At 36.7% G+C, this 18,667-nt stretch overlaps 2 protein-coding genes across 2 annotated transcripts; one reads left to right on the top strand and one right to left on the bottom strand.

The window, feature by feature from the left end:
* Positions 1-2,452: 2,452 nt before the first annotated feature.
* LOC121735953 (protein fuzzy homolog) lies at positions 2,453-4,786 on the top strand. Its single transcript, XM_042126963.1, has 8 exons — positions 2,453-2,577; positions 2,684-2,805; positions 2,930-3,197; positions 3,394-3,591; positions 3,672-3,871; positions 3,945-4,123; positions 4,369-4,501; positions 4,629-4,786. The coding sequence occupies exons 1-8, from the start codon at positions 2,500-2,502 to the stop codon at positions 4,684-4,686; spliced, it is 1,236 nt and encodes a 411-aa protein (XP_041982897.1). The 5' UTR covers positions 2,453-2,499; the 3' UTR covers positions 4,687-4,786.
* A 2,115-nt stretch (positions 4,787-6,901) lies between these two features.
* On the bottom strand, positions 6,902-15,667 carry LOC121735936 (polycomb protein Sfmbt-like). The gene is made up of 10 exons (XM_042126940.1): positions 15,351-15,667; positions 14,161-14,369; positions 13,632-13,862; positions 12,768-12,940; positions 11,733-11,871; positions 11,034-11,509; positions 10,411-10,612; positions 9,523-9,697; positions 8,665-8,894; positions 6,902-7,990 (listed from the first exon to the last, which is right to left on the bottom strand). Exons 1-10 carry the CDS (start codon positions 15,460-15,462, stop codon positions 7,622-7,624), a joined length of 2,316 nt encoding a protein of 771 aa, XP_041982874.1. The 5' UTR covers positions 15,463-15,667; the 3' UTR covers positions 6,902-7,621.
* Between the last annotated feature and the right edge of the window lie 3,000 nt (positions 15,668-18,667).

Genomic DNA, 18,667 nt, shown 5'->3' on the forward strand with positions numbered 1-18,667 from the left:
TTCGTAATTGTTATACAAAATTTTGATTATATCCGATACAACAACACAAGAATTTTAAAAATCGGTCCACAAACAGCGAAACAATCATCAAAAACATCAGCTTCGGTGCAAAATATCACGAAAAGTACCTGTAAAAGTATGCTTTCAGTGGTTTAAACAACGCCAAAATCCCCGAACCTGTATCTATAAGGATTCAAAAGTTCTGTGGGGTACCTTCGGATCCAGGGTATAACCTGGTGTGAAGTCTTACTTTTTGGTAGCATATGCCTCGAATACTTCAGAAAAAATTGAAATCACTGTATGTTTCCATACAAATTTCAAGGAGTCCCCTCGATTCCTCAAGGCTTCCATCATCAGATCACCACTTTTGTGAACATGGTACCAAAATCAAATGAAACCTAAAAAGAATTTTGAAAATCAGACCACAAACGGCTGAGTTATCGTTGAACATACAAAAAAAAAAGATACATACAGCCGAATGTATTACCTGCTCCTTTTTGGAAGTCGGTCAAAAAAAACAGTAAGTGCTTATGAAGTTTATCTCACGAACTACTGGAGCAATTTTATGTTATTTGGCAAAAATATAGAGATAACCACGTTAAGGGACATAGATCTTTTTTTTGTGGAAAAATTCACGGTTTCCGTGAAATTCCTCATTTGCTAGTACTCGTACTACTTACAGCTAGATTAACAGATCAGTGATCAGTCTTCACAAATCTGAAATCACGTGTGCAACCCAATAATTACTGCTTGGTGAATGTTTTATTGTTGGGTAAATGCGAATAATATGTGTGCTGCACAAAATTTAATATCTAATGTAATGTAATGTAATGCAATGCAATGCAATGCAATGCAATGCAATGCAATGCAATGCAATGCAATGCAATGCAATGCAATGCAATGCAATGCAATGCAATGCAATGCAATGCAATGCAATGCAATGCAATGCAATGCAATGCAATGCAATGCAATGCAATGCAATGCAATGCAATGCAATGCAATGCAATGCAATGCAATGCAATGCAATGCAATGCAATGCAATGCAATGCAATGTAATGTAATGTAATGTAGGGAAACATGTGGTGACTTCGGTTTCATGAGAAGTACTCTAAGCATATGCTACCAAAAAGTAAGATTTTGCACCGAGATATACCTGGTATACCGTGGTTCGGAAGGTGCTGAGAGAACTCCTGATTCTTTATAGATACAAGTTTGGAAGTTTCGGCGTTGTTTTAAGAACAGAAAGCATATGCTACTATGCAAATTACATTCATCATCATCATCATCATCATCATCATCATCATCATCATCATCATCATCATCATCATCATCATCATCACTACCATATTATACCATTTCATAGTCTTTTAGATCGAGACTCGAGTTTGTCAAGCGATAATTAAAAAAAATCTATACCTACCTAATATTAAAAACCTGAAGAGCATGTTTGCTTGAACGCGTCAATCTCAAGAACTACAGGTCCGATTTAAAAACTTATCTCAGTGCTAGATAGATCATTTATCGAGTAAGACTATAGGCTATATTATATTATCACGCTAAGACTAATACGACCGAAGAAACTCAGGAAAATGTGGGAAAAACGGGGGAATTTTTTTTATGGGAAAATGTACGGTTTCTGTAAAATTCCTAATTTACGCGGGCGAAGCCGCGCGGGACATCTAGTATTATATAATTATGTAGGTATCATTTTTTTTTCTTCGCGGCTGGCATACTTAATATAATAATAATAATATCTATGGACGCTTCACATCACGTCAGTCTGGCCCCGTGCTAAGTACCTAAAGGACTTGTGCTACGGGTACCAGACAACAGAAATATATTTAATACTTTTATACTATACATAATTATATTTAAGATTTTCATTATATCATACACATATTTAATACACATCCAGACCCGGGAACATTGAAAACTTTTTGTTCCATCGGCGGGATTCGATCCCGCGACCCCCGGCTTGAGCTACCAACGCGCTCACCACTGAGCCACAGAGGTCGTCTATCGATATTCGATACCTTGTCGATAGGACCGATTTTTTTTTTTTGCATTGTAAGTGTTCTGAAACGCTTTGACTTGAAATATATCTAAAATAACCAAAAAATAAAACTGGCCAGTATACTGACACAATATCACACAAGTCACAACTCACAACGCAAAGAACGCTTCCTTATGGCAAAATTGCCTACTTAATGTTTTAAGAAAAGAATAAAATGTCAGCCGTCCGATTCTGTCTGTCAAGTGTAAACAGGTAGTTGACGGCTTCAAAGATGCAATTTGCAAACACGTCTTGTTACTTCACCAGACCTTCGCTACATAGAGCAAAGTCCTTTAAGCCACTCTGACATTGGCAACTCACCGAGGCGGCCATTTTTAAAAGAAGAAGAACTAAAAAGTAAACAAAAACAAAATCAGAAACATTAAAAAAGTTATGAATTATAATATTGTTATAACTTATAAGTTATACATTCATATACCAAAGAAATGTCAGTTATAATTATTGCTGTAGCGGCTGAAAGTGGCGTTCCAATATTCTCAAGAAAACGAGGAAGCAATGATAATGTAAATCCCAGTATAAATTGCTTACTTGGTCTTTATTACACATAGCCTAATTGTATTATTTTAACATTCCTTTCCATATTATTCAATTTATTTTACAATTTTCTAGGTTCAATTCTCAACGATTGCATCTTTACATGGCATCAATATGTTTAGTAAATGCCATAATATATCAATGGTAGACACCAAAGTTGATAATGGGACGATAATTTGGAAAGAATACTGCAAAAGGTTTGTTAACAGAATTGCCAACACTGCATACCTTGTATAATGAAGTGTAAAAGTTAAAACTAATATTTAAAATTAGATGAAAGACTTATGACAAACTACTACTGCTATTTTCTCATTGTTTCAGCATTACTCTCATAGGGATTGTAACTGGTGGTCTAGATTGTGACATAGAATTACTGCTGTCCTACATTTATGATTTGATGATATTTTGCATTGGCAAAAAAGAACTGGAAAGTTTGAAAAACATTGACCAAATAAAAAGAGATTTGAGACAGTGTTATCCTATTATGGACTACTTTTTAGAGTCCTTAGACCCAAATTGCATTCCGCAAACTACTATTATATTGGATCTCATACAAAGTATGCTATGTCCTCAAGCTCAACAGCTACAGGTAAAAATAACAATAATTCTTGATGTCAAATAAATGGAAACATCAAACATGGAATCTTTTTATCTAAAATATTGTGCTGTATTTTTTTGTTGCTACTAGAGATAACAAAAATTGTGTTTAAATATCTTTACCTATTTATGGGTACAATTAAATTATAAAAATACAGTTAAAATTCTCTGTTTTATAATTGTTACAGCAAGTTTTAGATTCTTATGCTGAAAAAGTGACAGGGAGGTGGGCATGTTTGAGTATCCATGGTAATTTGGTGGCAACAAGTTCAGATTTCTGTGAACTAGATCCAAGAGAAGCCAGGCTTCTTTTGTTACTGGCTTCAGCACAGAATGGGGCACCATTGAGAGATACTTTGGTGTACCTGCCTCAGATGAGTCCCAACGTAAGTGAAATTAATGAACAATTTATATTTTTTTAATAATTACTATCTCAGAACAAAAATTATTATTTCTAAACTTTCAGGTTGCATTTAGAGCAGTGACATGCAAACTTCTAGCTGATGTGTATGTACTGGTAGTATGTGGTGCTACCCCAGCCTTATCAGAAATTGATGAAATCGTACTCCAGTGCTGGGAAGGTTACACACAGATCATAAAGGAAGCTAAATTAGTATATCCAAGAAATGTTCCAGCAAGTATTACATTTGAACCTGTGTTGTTAGGGTATGTATTTTTTTTTCATTATTTTCATAATTATCCTTGACTAGTTAACTTATAACCTTTTATTCTGTTCCAGAATCCTATTTATAAACATAGCAAAAAGACGCTGTGTGTTTTCGAGACACCTCCATGCAACAAACCAGAAAAGTAGAACTATGTCGGCCAATCACCGAATTGATATTCTACGCACATTTTTTATAACCACTGCAAAAGATCTAGCGACGGAATTTAATATAAAAAGTCTAGATGAAAAAGGTATGAAAAAAATTATACAAACGTTTTTGGAAAAAAAACTGAAGCTTGATCTATTTGTGGAAAGGCAAGGGTAAGGCCCAACTCACACTAGGGCAGTTGAAGCGTTACGGCACGTCATGTTTTTTGCCTACAGGCTACAGTAGTACTAGTACTAGTAGAATAATAAAGAAATATGCTTTGGCGAAAAACATGACGCGTATCTTCGATGCCACATGAGATATGATCCTAATTCATAATTTTTTCAGATACAAATAATTCACTGCCATGTATGAGTGAGACATACTGGTGTTCGGAATACCACAAATGTCACGCGCAGCGGTCGGGAGACTTCATGTGCTGCGCGCTGTACGCACCTTCCGTTCACACGCACACTATGAGGTAAGAGCTGCAGTTGAAAAATTATTCCTAAGTTCTTTGAGTATTATGTTGTTCTTTTTTATTATTCTCTAACAATAATATTATGTTATGTCCTTTCTAATATAATATAAAATGTGCTCAATTGCAGATTGCTGACCAGTAAAATTCTTCAAGACTTGATTACCAGCAAAGAAATATACTGGTAACTTTCAACACCAGTTTAAAATCTTCGAAAATCGTGTGATCCCATGTCCGTCCATTAATTTACTACTTTTATAGTTAGGTCTAAATAAAATAATACAACATGATAAAGTATTTAAATATATTTATTTCTAAGATTTTCAAAAACTAAAACCCTGCAGTCCAGCAGCCGTGGGCACATCGACCATGGTTGCTGGAAAGTTTTCGAAATGTCGGGAAAAAGAAAAGTAAACCGCCATAAATACATGTTTAAAACTATGTATAATATTCGATAAACATAAGAAACCAATACAGTATAACACAATAAAATCTGGGTCTTATTTATCCAACATCACAGTTGGACAATTTTTTTGTAAAAAAGTTACCCATCAAGTTAAAATAATGGTAGTTTTACAAAATTGACGAATTGTAATGTTGGTTATATAGGGACCTGGTATATAAGTCACTATCAAAGGCAATTCGATCAAATCCGCAAACCTATTGTAAGGCTAAATGCTCATAAAAATACATTTTCGACTTCGATTTATTGATAACACGAATTTGTCAGCAAAATCGTTTGCAGTTAAAACTTATTACACAGGTAATGTTTCTTAAAAACATAAACGACTGTTTCTAAAAGTTGAAAGCAGTTATTTAACTGCTTAATATTATGAAGAAGAGATTTGAAAACATTTAATTAATGTTTAGGTACAATTAATTCGTCAACAACCTTAGTCTTCTACGATTTACAGTCTACACTACTATTATAAAGAGGAAAGATTTGATTGTTTGTTTGTCTTGAATAGGCTCCGAAACTACTGGACCGATTTGAAAGATTCTTTTACCATTGGAATCCTACATTAATTCTGCTGAACATAGGCTAAATTTTATTTTGGAAAAAAATAGGGTTCCGTAAGATATTTGGGATTTTCGGACGCAAGGTGTAAAAAATCAACCAGAAATGTTACTTTTTTCGCGTACGCTGCCTAAACTATAAAAGATAGAACCATAAAATGTTCTAAGTAATTGTAGATATTTTAAATATCTACAAAAAAGTCCGCGACACACTATACCTATCTATGTTGAGTGAGGCACAATAACCATTTTTTTATTAAAAAATCTTGAAATGTTTTTGGACTACATTTAAATGCCTTTTATTTTACTCATGGCATTAATTCTTATCAAAATAAATTATTTCATTACTAAGTACAGTTAATGTAGATAATATTTGGTCTTTGAATGATTAAAATTGGACGTTTGGTTTTAATGTTATGGCGAAATTAAAATATTACGATTTCTGCTGCACGTCGTCAAGGCGCGCCGCGCGGGTGGGCTCGCCCGGAAAGTCCTCGTAAATATTAATTATTATTACCTCGATCATGGGAATCGCAGACACAATAAATTTATAATATAATAGTTATGCGACAGCCGGGTGCCGCTTCATAGATGGGATAATATTATAGTGCTTCATTAATTCATTACGTTTTGAATGACTATTGACTAAGAAATAAAGATTGAAAAAAAAATATTTAAAAATCAATGTCCACCCGTGCGAAGCCGGGGCGGGCCGCTATCGGTGTATTAAAACGACGATACTGAAGGCATTAACGAGGTTTTTTTTCCAGGTCTGACTTCATAAAGTATCAGAAGTGATTTGACAAATCCATTCCCGTTAAAAATTACATTACAAGGCTTTGAAGACTACAAGCTAAAACTTACAAATTATAAAATATCACAATTCATTTCCACGAATACAAACTTAGTTTAACAGTTGCATCGAGGGGGAAAGGTATTCTAATCACGATATGATAAAATACTGTACATGCATGCAGTATCAGCAAACACCGAGATAAAAGTATGAAAAAAATTGTCTGAAGCAGGCACACAACACAATATTAGCACCGGAACATCGCATTATCTTTTTAAATAATATTGTGATATTCATAAAATCGACCAATATTTTTTTTTCCTAGTCTTTACATGATACCATTACGATCTACTGGTGTCATTCAAATCTTTGTCGACGAGTTCTTGATTTAATGGCGGCTCTCGACATAGGCGAACGCGTTGGCCAACGCGTCTGCAGACGCGTTGGCCCAATGTGTAGAACGGGCGTTCGCGCGTTGGCCAACGTCTAAATACCTACGGCCAACGCGCGAACGCCCGTTCTACACATTGGGCCAACGCGTCTGCAGACGCGTTGGCCAACGCGTTCGCCTATGTCGAGAGCCGCCATAAGACAGACCATAAGATGGTGTCTCAAGGTTGCAATACATGATATTTTTCCGACTGCGCAACACAAATAGTTATGTATTATTTATATGGCTTAAACGAGTTGTAATCCGTTTTGTAATGCCATGTAAATATGTAAGCTTGGTGCGCATCTGGGGGCACGGGAGTGCCCCCCGCCAAGATGAGCCAAGCGAAGCGCGCAATAAAATATACTGCTTGTGACTGAACAGACAACATGATTTTTCATTTTTTCAGGCATTTACAATGCATGTGACTAGTGAATTAATATATTCAATCAAAAATGAATACAGAGTCATGTTTGATTGAATATTTGTGTGTGAGTGAAAGCATACTTAATTCTAAATAAAAAACACATTATACCGTAAAACTAAAAGCTGCAACGTGTAGATTAATTCCTAGTAGGCAATTCCATTGTAAACACGATTTTAATTTAATGACTATAAAAATAGTAACTCTCAAGGAAACCAACAGTCAAAGAAATGGTAAAAAAGTGACAGTATACATAAAAGAAACCATACATTATATTCATTTCAGATAAAAATTTCATGTTTCCACTCCAGTCTCTAAGTTAAAATCTGTGCTGATTTCATTGAAATTTATCGTCAAATTTATTATTCATACTAGTTGTGATTTTTTTCGTAACTTATAAAATATATCATTTGGCTGTGAGCGGCGATCACTGCATACTTAAACTGGTTATTACCTGTGCTATTTAAAGCCTAGCAATCTGCACTGTGGTTGCTTAATTTTACACTTCAATTGCTGTATTAGATCGAATATCTTCAACGAGGGGCCGACTTTCATCTCTAGGAGCTCGATTATTTCATCTTTAGTGAGGTGCAGCATCGCAGATCCGGTGATGTGTGCGAAGTTAACACAGTACGGCTGACAGTCGTTCACTGTAAGGAACTTCGCTACATCCGCTTCAGTCCAATTCTCCGGGTCCACTGAATTTAGTACATCTAAGGGCACACTTGTGTTCACTAACCTAGGTATAACTTTGTCATCTTCGCTTTTTAATTCAGGCTTGTCTTCTGTCATCTCACTAGGAACTTCCGGTGGTATTTCGGTGGGAATCTAAAAACGATAAATCTATATATTAATACGCGAGCGAAAAACTTTGAAATCCTTTTTACGAAAAATGCGGAAACGTAGAGCATGAAATTTCGCACAGTTGTAGTTTATATGGAGAAGGAGTGCATCGAGCTAATATTGTTTTAAAATTATGCTTTTATCATACATTATTTTAATAAATAAAACATTACACACACTACAATGCGCACACTACCATGTTTTGACTGACAAGCCTATACACACCGCACACGAATTATACTCCTTTGTTTATGGTTGAAGTATATTGACTGTTGTCAAATTAAAAATGGATTGTTGTTTTTTTTTTTATTTTAATCTGAAATATGCAATACTTTAAACGGGGAGCCAAAACAAGAAGATAATTATTATTAAGAAATTTTAAGGTCGAATTTCGACCATTGGATGATCTCTAGTACAAGTTTAAATATAATGATGATGCTTCAGATTATTATTAAACAGAAGCTGCTCGCAACTTTGAGATCATTCTTTCTTAATAGAAGGGGAAAGCGCAGTTTACGTATCTTTGGCTTGGCTACTTGGCTCTCCTTTTTAATTTTGACGAATATTTTGGGCCGGTGCGCGTAAATATGGGCACGCTATTGTTATAAGTTAAAATTCTAAAATATAATAATCGTGAAAAAAAAAAAACAATATCTCACCGGAATTTTCATGTCTTTTTCATTCTCAACTTTTTTAACTACTGGTTCGTCCACCTCCATTTTGACTTCAAACTTTACGTCGTCGGGTTGCGACTCGGGCTGGGAATGCTGGGAGTGCTGGGACACTTCCGAGACGCTGGTCGGCGGGGACAGACTCTTCACGTCGCCCATGTCGGAGTTCTGGGAACTCTCCTCGGTCGTGTTAACCGGAGGGGCTGCTACTTTATTGCCTGTAAAAACATTGCGCACTTCAATTTGTTAACCTTGTTGCTATGATAATATATTTTGTGTTCCTATCCAAATTTGTATTTAATAAGAGACAATAAAGTTTTTATTTATTTATTTAATTCCTGTTAAGTTTACTTCACTTACGTGTCGTTTCCAACAGCAGAGCATAATGAGACTTGGTGGCGCACAATGTTATCCATACTAATATTATAAATGCGAAAGTGTGTGTATGTCTGTCTGTCCGTTACCTCTTCACGCCCAAACCGCTAAACCGATTTGTCTGTTTGCTATGAATATACTGAGTCCCGGGAAAGGACATAGGATACTTTGTATCCCGGAAAAATGTACGGTTCCCGCACGATAAACGAATTTTGACGCAACGGAGTTGCGAGCGTCATCGAGCACTTAGCAGACGAATAAACGCCCTAAACGTCTAAACCACCCCCTTGACCCCAACTCACCGTTCCGTCGTCTCCGCCTCATGGGTCTCGGCGCGGGTCGTCGGGGCGCGCGCGCGGGCTGCAGCGGCCCCTCCAGCCGGTGGCAGACGGCTCGACACCAGCCCACAGGATACATGTGCCACTGTATTAGGCCCTAAACGCCCCTTAACCCCCTATAACCCCAACATACCGTTCCGCCGTCTCCGCCTCATGGGTCTCGGTGCGGGTCGTCGGGGCGCGCGCGCGGGCTGCAGCGGCCCCTCTAGCCGGTGGCCGACGGCTCGACACCAGCCCACAGGGTACACGTCGGTGCTGTGCGCCCACAGCCACTGGTCGTACTCGCCGCCCCAACCGTCGAAGTGGACCTGCAATGGAAATGTTATACCAGTATTACACATGGTTGTTGAAGATATTGAAGGCCCTTTTCGCCCATGTTGATAAATCGTATAAGAAACTTTCTATATAAAATCTACCATGTGAGTCATGCTCACAAAGTATAAAAATGTTGAAGTAACGTTTGAGTGTCATAACTTAGACTAAAGTTTTATAAACTACAATATAATATGGCACTTTTCAATGTTTCTATGTTTACTTTTTCGTATATAATAGACTTGAGTCTCTACAGGTGCTCCCTCACTTAGAGCATTCGCTTGTAATGTAATGTTACAAAGTCCAGCAAAGCAAAGTGAAGGAGGAGAACCGAGCATTATAATGAGCACCTTGTAATGATACAATGTGTAATATCTTGATACAACTTGTAACATCAATGCTACGTGACAGTGAAGTCAACTTATTATAATAAATCTATGGACGCTTCACACCACGTCAGTCTGGCCCCGTGCTAAGTACCTTAAGGACTTGTGTTACAGGTACCAGACAACGGAAATATAACGGAACCAGGAACTTTTGAAAACTTTTTGTTCCGTCGGCGGGATTCGAACCCGCGACCGGACCGGAGATTTGTAACTTAATTTCATCTGGATGAATTTTAAATTGAAAACGTTGGGGTGCGCTAAAACATAATTTGTTCTCTAAGTGGGCAGTAGACAAAATAAGTTTAGGAAGCCTTGTCCTATACCTTGAGAAGATCAGCGACAACCCTGGCGACAGTAGCGACGCACACGAGTCGCGGGTCCATCAAGTCCGCGCACTCCAGCCGCATGCCCGCCACGAAGCCGTGCGACACGACGTGCCCGCGTGCGCCGAACAACGTGCGCGGCGCCGCGACCCCGCCCCCGTCGCGCAAATACCGCTCCCAACTGAACTGCTCGGCCGTCCAACTGAAATATGATATAAAATTATATACAAGGTGTAACAAAACTAAGTGGTAACACTTTAGAGTTTGTATATGTCCCTTATGTAGAGTTCACTGTGAAAGTGGCAGCATTGAAAGAGCAATTTTTTGTGACTTGTATGGGCAAGCACGCGTCAAGAATTTGTTCATACAAAGGCGAAAAAATGTTAGTCTTTCAGCGCTGCTACTTGTGTAGAATGTGTGGCCTTAAAATAATTATAATTATTAAATCAATCACACTCAGCTGTAAAAGTGAAATATTATAATTTGATTTTTAATAATGTAAGGCCTGAAAAATAATGATTTTTAATAACACTCACATATTATAAGGCCAGTTACTTTTTAACACAAAAAAGGATTTTTAATTAAGACATGCAGTGAAGATAAGGCTAGGAATTTAAACTTACCCCGCTGGAGGAACTAGAGGTATATTGTTGGCTAAGGCGAAACCCACGGGGAAAATACACGGAGATCTTTGATGGTAACAAAACCAATCCGCGCCAGACGCGTCCGCAGGGTAACAATCAATTCGGATCATCATGTAGCCCTCGTTCAAAATCTGCATCACGGTAGCAGCACAAACGGCTGACAAATTTAAAGGATCTATGGCTTCCAACTTCATTCCCTCGGTAAATAAAGGTGGTTCATTCGTTGGATATTTATAAAACATTTCCTGGGTACTGTCGCTGGGCATAAGTCGTCCGGCTGCTACCCTCTGGCAGTAGCTTTGAGGAGCGTCTAAGGGATGGCCCACTCTGAACGCCCAACCGACCGGATGTATAAGTGGTGAATCTTCGTGACACCAAAATCCGTTATCTTCAGGTGAACTATCATAGTACTTAACATGTAATCTTTTACCAACTATTTCAACCACACTTGCTACCTGCAATTTGCATAGTTCAATAAAAGATAGAAGTCTTGCATAAATAATATTATTCACTCTAATAGTAGCTGGCTATCTGGCTATTAGTTATGTATGAGTCTTTAATCTATATGTGATGAGTTTTATAATGGATTTACACTAAAACCTAGTGTTGATTGAAACAAAGAACTTATTACATAATTTTCCAAATAGTTTTTGGAAAATAACAAAAGTTGTTGCTTACCTTAACTTGTGATATTCTATTTTTATCTACCACTTCCATGACTGAACCAACTGAGAACCTTGATATGATACTATCATTTAACTTAGTATAAAAGTTGGCTGGCAAAGTTCTTGCTCCAGTTAATTGTTTTACTAGAAACCTGAAAAGTAAATTGGAAAGGCATTTTATATCACACTTGACACTCCAAGCGGCTCCATCTGCGTAAATCTGTGGCTACTAACATAAAACTTCGTCTAGTAAGTTCGTGAGAAGCGCATTCGAACAAATAAACTTTCCAGCTTTACAAAGTTAGGCGGGTCCACACCAAGGTCCACACTCCACACAAAGCGAGCCGCCTCGGGCGAGGCCAGCCGCGCGCGGAATGCGCCGTACGCTCGCTTGGTGTGGACATTGCTCGCCCAAGGTATACAAAAACGTCATTTTGACAGTTCTCCAATTTACCAGTAAGTATTCATTTAAAGCCTTGGTGCACTATATATATGTTTTAAATTGTAATTTTCCATCTTTTTAGTAAAAGATGGCACCGTGCGAGTTTCTTACGCCGGTTCTTCTCGCCGGGTTAGTTTCCGAACCGGTGGTAGGCACCTTAGTATCAATGTTCCTCAAGGTACCTCAGTCGTTTGCCTCGCACAGTGTGGATGTCACGTGTTTTGGTTTGTGCCGAGTCCGATCAGTGTCGACAAATAATAAGTTTGTACGCCGCAAATGTATGGCTTTGGGATGCCAGGGATCTCAATTACATTAACAGGGGAATGAGGGAAGAATCTTTGAGAGAAATCAGCCGCAAAATGTAGCGCAATATGAATATTCCTGTTAAGGATCTAAAAAAATCATATTATTTCTTCTTCTCCTATTTTTTATGTGGACCCGCCTGTTATAGTATAGGTATTTTATAGAATTTTGGTAACCTTTAAAAAGTGCAACATAGTTGTAAGTCTTTAAAAGATAATTGTTTCATTTTGTAATGCTGGAAAAATTATACTTAAATGAGAATAATCCACTTCCTAAAACTCCAGAATTTAGGAAGTTACATACTTTTTCCAATCTGTATATTTATCTTCTATAGTGCGAGGTGGAATGAGAGGTTTCCCGCGGGTAGCACACCAGCCCACTGGATGCACTTGGGAACAGCACAGGTTAACCCAAAAGTCTTTTGAGTCGTCACTGCCAAATCCTTCATATCTCAACAATCCCATGTAACCTTTCACCTGCAAATATATAATTATGTATTTCATTTGTAGCAGATTTGATATTATAGAAAGTGTGGTAAAATCTATTATGGGTAATTTAGGATTTACTGCTTTTATTTCTTTGTCTTAGGCCGGTATAAATAGTCAGTACTTAAGATGCGACCCGGTCTCAAGAAGCGGTTCGGCTCTGTGATTGGTCCAAACTTTGACAGCCAACCAATCACAGAGCCTGAACTGTGTCTTAAGACTGAGTTATGCATCTTGAGTACTGACTATTTATACCAGCCTTAGTGTCTTTGTATTTAAAGCAGTAGACTGCCCTCAGACCAAAATATCTGCTATCTAAGATTTTTCCTCACCTTATGTTATGTGATAACACTGATAAGCATTTGTTACACAATAAGGCACTAAGCGTTAATTACATGCCTAAACATTTGCAACTGGGCTGGTATAAATAGTCAGTACTCAAGATGCATCTCAGTCTCAAGACACGGTTCAGGCTCTATGATTGGTTGGCTGTCAAAATTTGGATCAATCACAAAACCGAACCGCATCTTGAGACCGGGTCTTAAGTACTGACTATTTATACCAGCCTAAAAATTGAAAATTATATAGGCTCAACTGGACCTTGCAAACACTAACAACATAAATAAACAAAATGAAATGAAAAACTATTTTTTGTAAAAATATTATATATTCTTCTGTGTACCTTTAATACAGTAGCTACCCAGAAAAAGTCACTGTGCTTCTCAGAACAATTTTCACAATCTGTATTCTTCACTTCCACCTTCATCCCTTCAAAAGTGTTATCCCACATTTCATGGAGTGGGGCATGTTTGAACAGACTCACAGGAGCCGCCAGGAAGTCACAACCAAACAGCTCATCCTTCCATTCGTAACTATTTGCTAGTACTGATGAAGATGTCTTTATTGGACCAGCCTTGAAATTGACAAAAAATTAATTATTTTAAGTTTAAATAATAATACACTTAAACTCGAAATAATGAGGCACAGAATTTCATGCAAATTTTGACATTTTATTTCTAAGTTATGTTAGCATAATTTTTTTGCTTAAAACTAAAAATACTCACCAAAGCTTATGTTTTCATGTTAAGCTGTTATGTACACAATAATAATGCAAAATGTGCATCAACACACAAAAGTGATATGATAAGATTCAAAGTTCAATCTATACAAAGTTTTTATTTAGACTGAGTTTTAAAAATAATAAAAGTTACCTGCAAATCATTGAATGTGGTTTGCCAGTGTTGCAACTGAGGCAAGGGCTCTAGGGGTATGAGGCCCTCCATGTGTTCCGTTCCTTCAGTGAATTTAAACCTCCAATTACAGTAGCGTCTTCTTGAGTGACAGCTCAGTGAGCAAACTTTATTATTGCGCAAGTAAAACTGAGACCGCCTTCCAACATGTCCACACTGTTCACATATTGCTAAACAGAGAATATATTAATCTTTTAACTCCTCAAAATGTAGTAGACAGTAGACACACAGTTGGATAGACAGGTGTGAGGTGGGCTAGTCTCAATAATAATAATTATTATGATATAGCCTAGTGTGTGACAGATAAAATAAAACACTGTTATTTGTTAAATTCTTATAAACTTACACTTTCGGAAATATTCTACAACTCGGGCGAGTTAACTTGACACCTGGCTTAAATTTTACCCCTCCCTCGCTTCCCCGCGCAGCACCCCGCTCTCGTCGTACGCGTCCAGTAGCGTTAGCATATTATATCCGTTACCGTTACACGTGTGTTATTGAGTTTGCGTTTCGGAGTTATTTGTTAGTAGTTAATGGTTATTGTTTTTGGATTTTTGTTGAGTTTTGTTGTGTTATTTGTTAGTTGTTACGTTTGAACGTTAAATTTGTTAAGTTTTTGTTATTCGTATTAACGTTTGAACATTGCCGTGCGTCTGTGGTATGAATTAGCTACTCACGGAATATATTAATATGAAGCTAGATACAAATTATCGGACGCATCCATAAACCTCGTATTCCTGCTGGGGAACCCTTGGGCGAGTCCAACTCGTACTTGGTTAATACTGTGGTTAGTGTAGCCCTATAAAAATAACTAGTTCCGGTAACGTAATTTTTTTTTTGAAATAACTTAAAATAAAAAAACTTTTTTTGCACTCAGTACTTAAGAGAAACGTCAATTGAACCAGGTGTCATGTTAATTCGCCCGAGTTGTACATGACTCGGATGGCACAAGAGACACAACAGCTGTTTCTAATTATTATTATAACGAGAAGTTCATATTAAACCATAACTTTACTTATAAAGGTATTGTAGCCGACAATACAGTTAGTTAATATTGAAAACATAGAAGAGGGACAGAGTTTAAGAATTTTATATTTAATCGATATGGACACGAGACGCATACGAGAGTAAATATGATGCTTCCAACTTACCAAAGCTATCCTTTTCTAATGGAATAACTGATAAGTTATCCACAACATATGATTCATCTGCAGAGTCACTTAATTTGTTTGTATTGTTATTACCGGCATTGTAAAAAGCCATAGTCGAAAGACACTACACCAACCACGATAGTTTCAGACACCACAATATCCATGACTTACAAGATGACACAGAGTTTAACTTTTAATATATCATTACATAAGTATTTTAATGTAGATTTAGTGCTTGCTAATTATAGGGCAAAAAATTGTTATAGTTTCACGTTATATGTGAAAAAATCGTAGGAAAACTGATAAGTTTGCTTAACCTCTAGTCCAGGGGGGGGGGGACAGAACAGGGTTGCCAGATGCAATTTTATGATTTCCCCCAAACTGATTTTTATATTTCCCCAAAATGATACGTTTTCAAAAAAAAAAATCCCCAATTGCTTTGTTACAGAAAAAAAAACGAATATAAAATTGAAACTACTTTTATTCGATTTAGTAGTTTCAATCACTCGACAGTTAAATAGATACACAACACATGGTCGCTCGCTCGACCAAAGAGACAATTTTTTTAAGGGGGTGACAGACGTGCGTGTAAGTACGCGGACTATGGCTCGACGATCTTAGGAGTTAGGCTGGTATAAATAGTCAGTACTTAAGATGCGACCCGGACTCAAGACTCGGTTCGGCTCTGTGATTGGTCCAAATTTTAACAGCCAACCAATCATAGAGCCTGAACCGTATCTTGAGACCGAGACGCATCTTGAGTACCGACTATTTATACCAGCCTTAATCGCCTGTGTGTCAGCAAAGAGCCGCGAGCCGCGAGCCTGGGGGCATGGTAATCCGGTGTGAGCGATTCTCGTGTGTCACCAACGCGAGCCGAGTAAGTTCGCGAACTTAAAACCCGCGTAATTTAAGTTCGTACGTCTGTCAGGCCTTTTACGCACTCGACCAAACAAACCAAAACAAACAAACAACAAAGCCAGGATGTTAATCGAATGAAAAGGACGTTGGTTTCATTTGTTTGTTATGTTTTTTAGAAGTGCTAACCCCCAAAAAATCCCCATAGTGTATTTATTTTCCCCCAACATTTCCCCAAAGATACTGTTTCCCCAAATTTTCACCTAGAGTCAAAATTTTCCCCAGAATTGCGAAAAAAACCCCCAATCTGGCAACCCTGGGACAGAACCATGTAATTGGTGCCCCTCAAGGTCACACCCACACATACACATCGATACAAAACTTTTCCTTCTTCTTTTTATATTGTTTTCCGGAGCTTTGATCATAACATTGTAAATTGCCAGTGGCAAAGAAACTTTAAAAAAATTGACGTAAAACCAAAACAGAATTTTGGTAAAGGAATTGAATATTCTTTTACATAATATTATTATTATAAAATTAAGAGAAAGAATAAGGGAGCTCAAAGGGGTTTCTTTTTAAAGAGTCGTCGAATGAAGTCACCTTACAAGAACCTTATTAAATTGATTTAAAGTTTCTTTTATTATGACGTGTGTCAGTTGACAGAAAAAATGTGTCAGTGGGCAAATTTACTCTTATTTGTTAAGCAAATTACTTGTATAAATAATGTGTAGTTTTGATAATTACCGGCATTATATTTATTATTAATTATTAACTACGCTAGCAACATTTCATATAATAACTGGGCAGATAAACAAAAATAATTGGCAACATTATTTAGAAAACGGTTGCCGGGAACTGATTTCTAAATAATTTATTCAAAATTTCAAATTTGTTTTTTGTTCTTATAAGGCAGGACTGCCGGCTTAGCAGGATAGTGAATGGTGTTGCAGGCCTGCACGGCAGCTTGCAACACCGAGTAGGACGTGACCTGAGTCACGTCCTGCAAATAAACGAATAAAGATAATAATAATATTATCTTTATTCGTTTTGCCGCATTCAAACGCTGATAGAATTTAAGTTTCCAGTGTGCGTCTTCAAGGGTTAGAAACATAATAAAAAAAACTAGTGGTTTAACGTCGAAGCTACCACTAACTTAAATAATCTAATCCACTAAGAAATCCACTAGCCACTAAAACCAAATTTTTCCTGCCGAAAGGTACGTCTAAACCACCAGATCTAGTGGAAATTCCACTAAGTTGGCAACACTGAGTCCGCCGCAAAGGACCGTGAATGGGGTCCTGGAAGTTAGCCCCCCAAGATTTTTTGATTTTTATACTCGTATATCGTTTGTTCGTCGTTTGTTCGTGATTGTTCGTTATAAATAATCGTTTGTTCGTTACTTGTTTATTTAATAAAAAATATTTTAAAATATGATCTTAAGTTAGCCCCCGGATTTAAAAATTTTAATAAAATGTCAATATTGAATTATAATTATTCATTAATGTTTGTTCGTCGTTTGTTCTTAATTGTTCGTTATAAATAATCGTTTGTTCGTTACTTGTTTATTCAATAAAAATTAATTTAAAATATGATCTTAAGTTAGCCCCCGCATTTAAAAATTTTAATAAAATGTCAATATTGAATTATAATTATTCATTAATGTTTGTTCGTCGTTTGTTCTTGATTGTTCGTTATAAATAACCGTTTGTTCGTTACTTGTTTATTAAATAAAAATTAATTTAAAATATTATGATCTTAAATTAGCCCCCTCATTCTATTTTTTAATGAATTTAAGACAATATTGAATTATAAATATTCAATAATGTTTGTTCGTCGTTTGTTTTTGATTGTTCGTTATAAATAATCGTTTGTTCGTCGCTTGTTTATGTAATAAAAGTTAATTAAAAATATCCTTATAAGTTAGCCCCCCAGTCTAATTTTTAATAAATTTATGTCAATATTGAATTATAAATATTCAGTAATGTTTGTTAGTGTTTAAAACACAGACTACTTTGGGATACTGGTTTAAAAGACGTTTAAGTTCTTCCTTCTTTTTTGTTTAACCTCTCAATCCCCGTAAGGCCCACTTGGGCCGCGCCAAATGTACGGCGCCATTCCGTCAAGCACCATAAGGCCCAAGTGGGCCGCGCTCTTTCATTCGACTATATTACGTATTTCGTTTATTTAGAGACTACTTTTGTATGAAGAAGTTTGGTTAGTTACGATCTTTGATATATTTACCACATTCTGAATGAATAAAAATACTTTATTTCTTGGGCGACCATTTTGAATTAGTCATTTCAAAATCTTCGAGTGCGTGTGGTGTGTTTTTGTGATTTTGACTGTATTTTGGATTTTCACGAATGTAAGTACTGTTTTATAGTAGTATATAGTTTATTTTACTTATTATAAGTATTTTTAGATAATAATTTGGAAGAAATACATCGTAATAATTTATA

Source organism: Aricia agestis, chromosome 2 (assembly GCF_905147365.1).
Source record: "Aricia agestis chromosome 2, ilAriAges1.1, whole genome shotgun sequence".
Classification (NCBI taxonomy): Eukaryota; Metazoa; Arthropoda; class Insecta; order Lepidoptera; family Lycaenidae; genus Aricia; species Aricia agestis.

What these genes read in the sequence shown, in the direction of transcription:
- LOC121735936 (XM_042126940.1), bottom strand. Translation starts at nt 15,462, where the DNA reads ATGGCTTTTTACAATGCCGGTAATAACAATACAAACAAATTAAGTGAC. An exon ending in CCACATTCAATGATTTGCAG is followed by an intron (nt 13,863 to 14,160) that starts GTAACTTTTATT and finishes GTCAATTTCAAG; the next exon opens with GCTGGTCCAATAAAGACATC. An exon ending in GGGTAGCTACTGTATTAAAG is followed by an intron (nt 12,941 to 13,631) that starts GTACACAGAAGA and finishes ATATATTTGCAG; the next exon opens with GTGAAAGGTTACATGGGATT.
- LOC121735953 (XM_042126963.1), top strand. Translation starts at nt 2,500, where the DNA reads ATGTCAGTTATAATTATTGCTGTAGCGGCTGAAAGTGGCGTTCCAATA. An exon ending in CTCAAGCTCAACAGCTACAG is followed by an intron (nt 3,198 to 3,393) that starts GTAAAAATAACA and finishes TAATTGTTACAG; the next exon opens with CAAGTTTTAGATTCTTATGC. An exon ending in TGCCTCAGATGAGTCCCAAC is followed by an intron (nt 3,592 to 3,671) that starts GTAAGTGAAATT and finishes CTAAACTTTCAG; the next exon opens with GTTGCATTTAGAGCAGTGAC.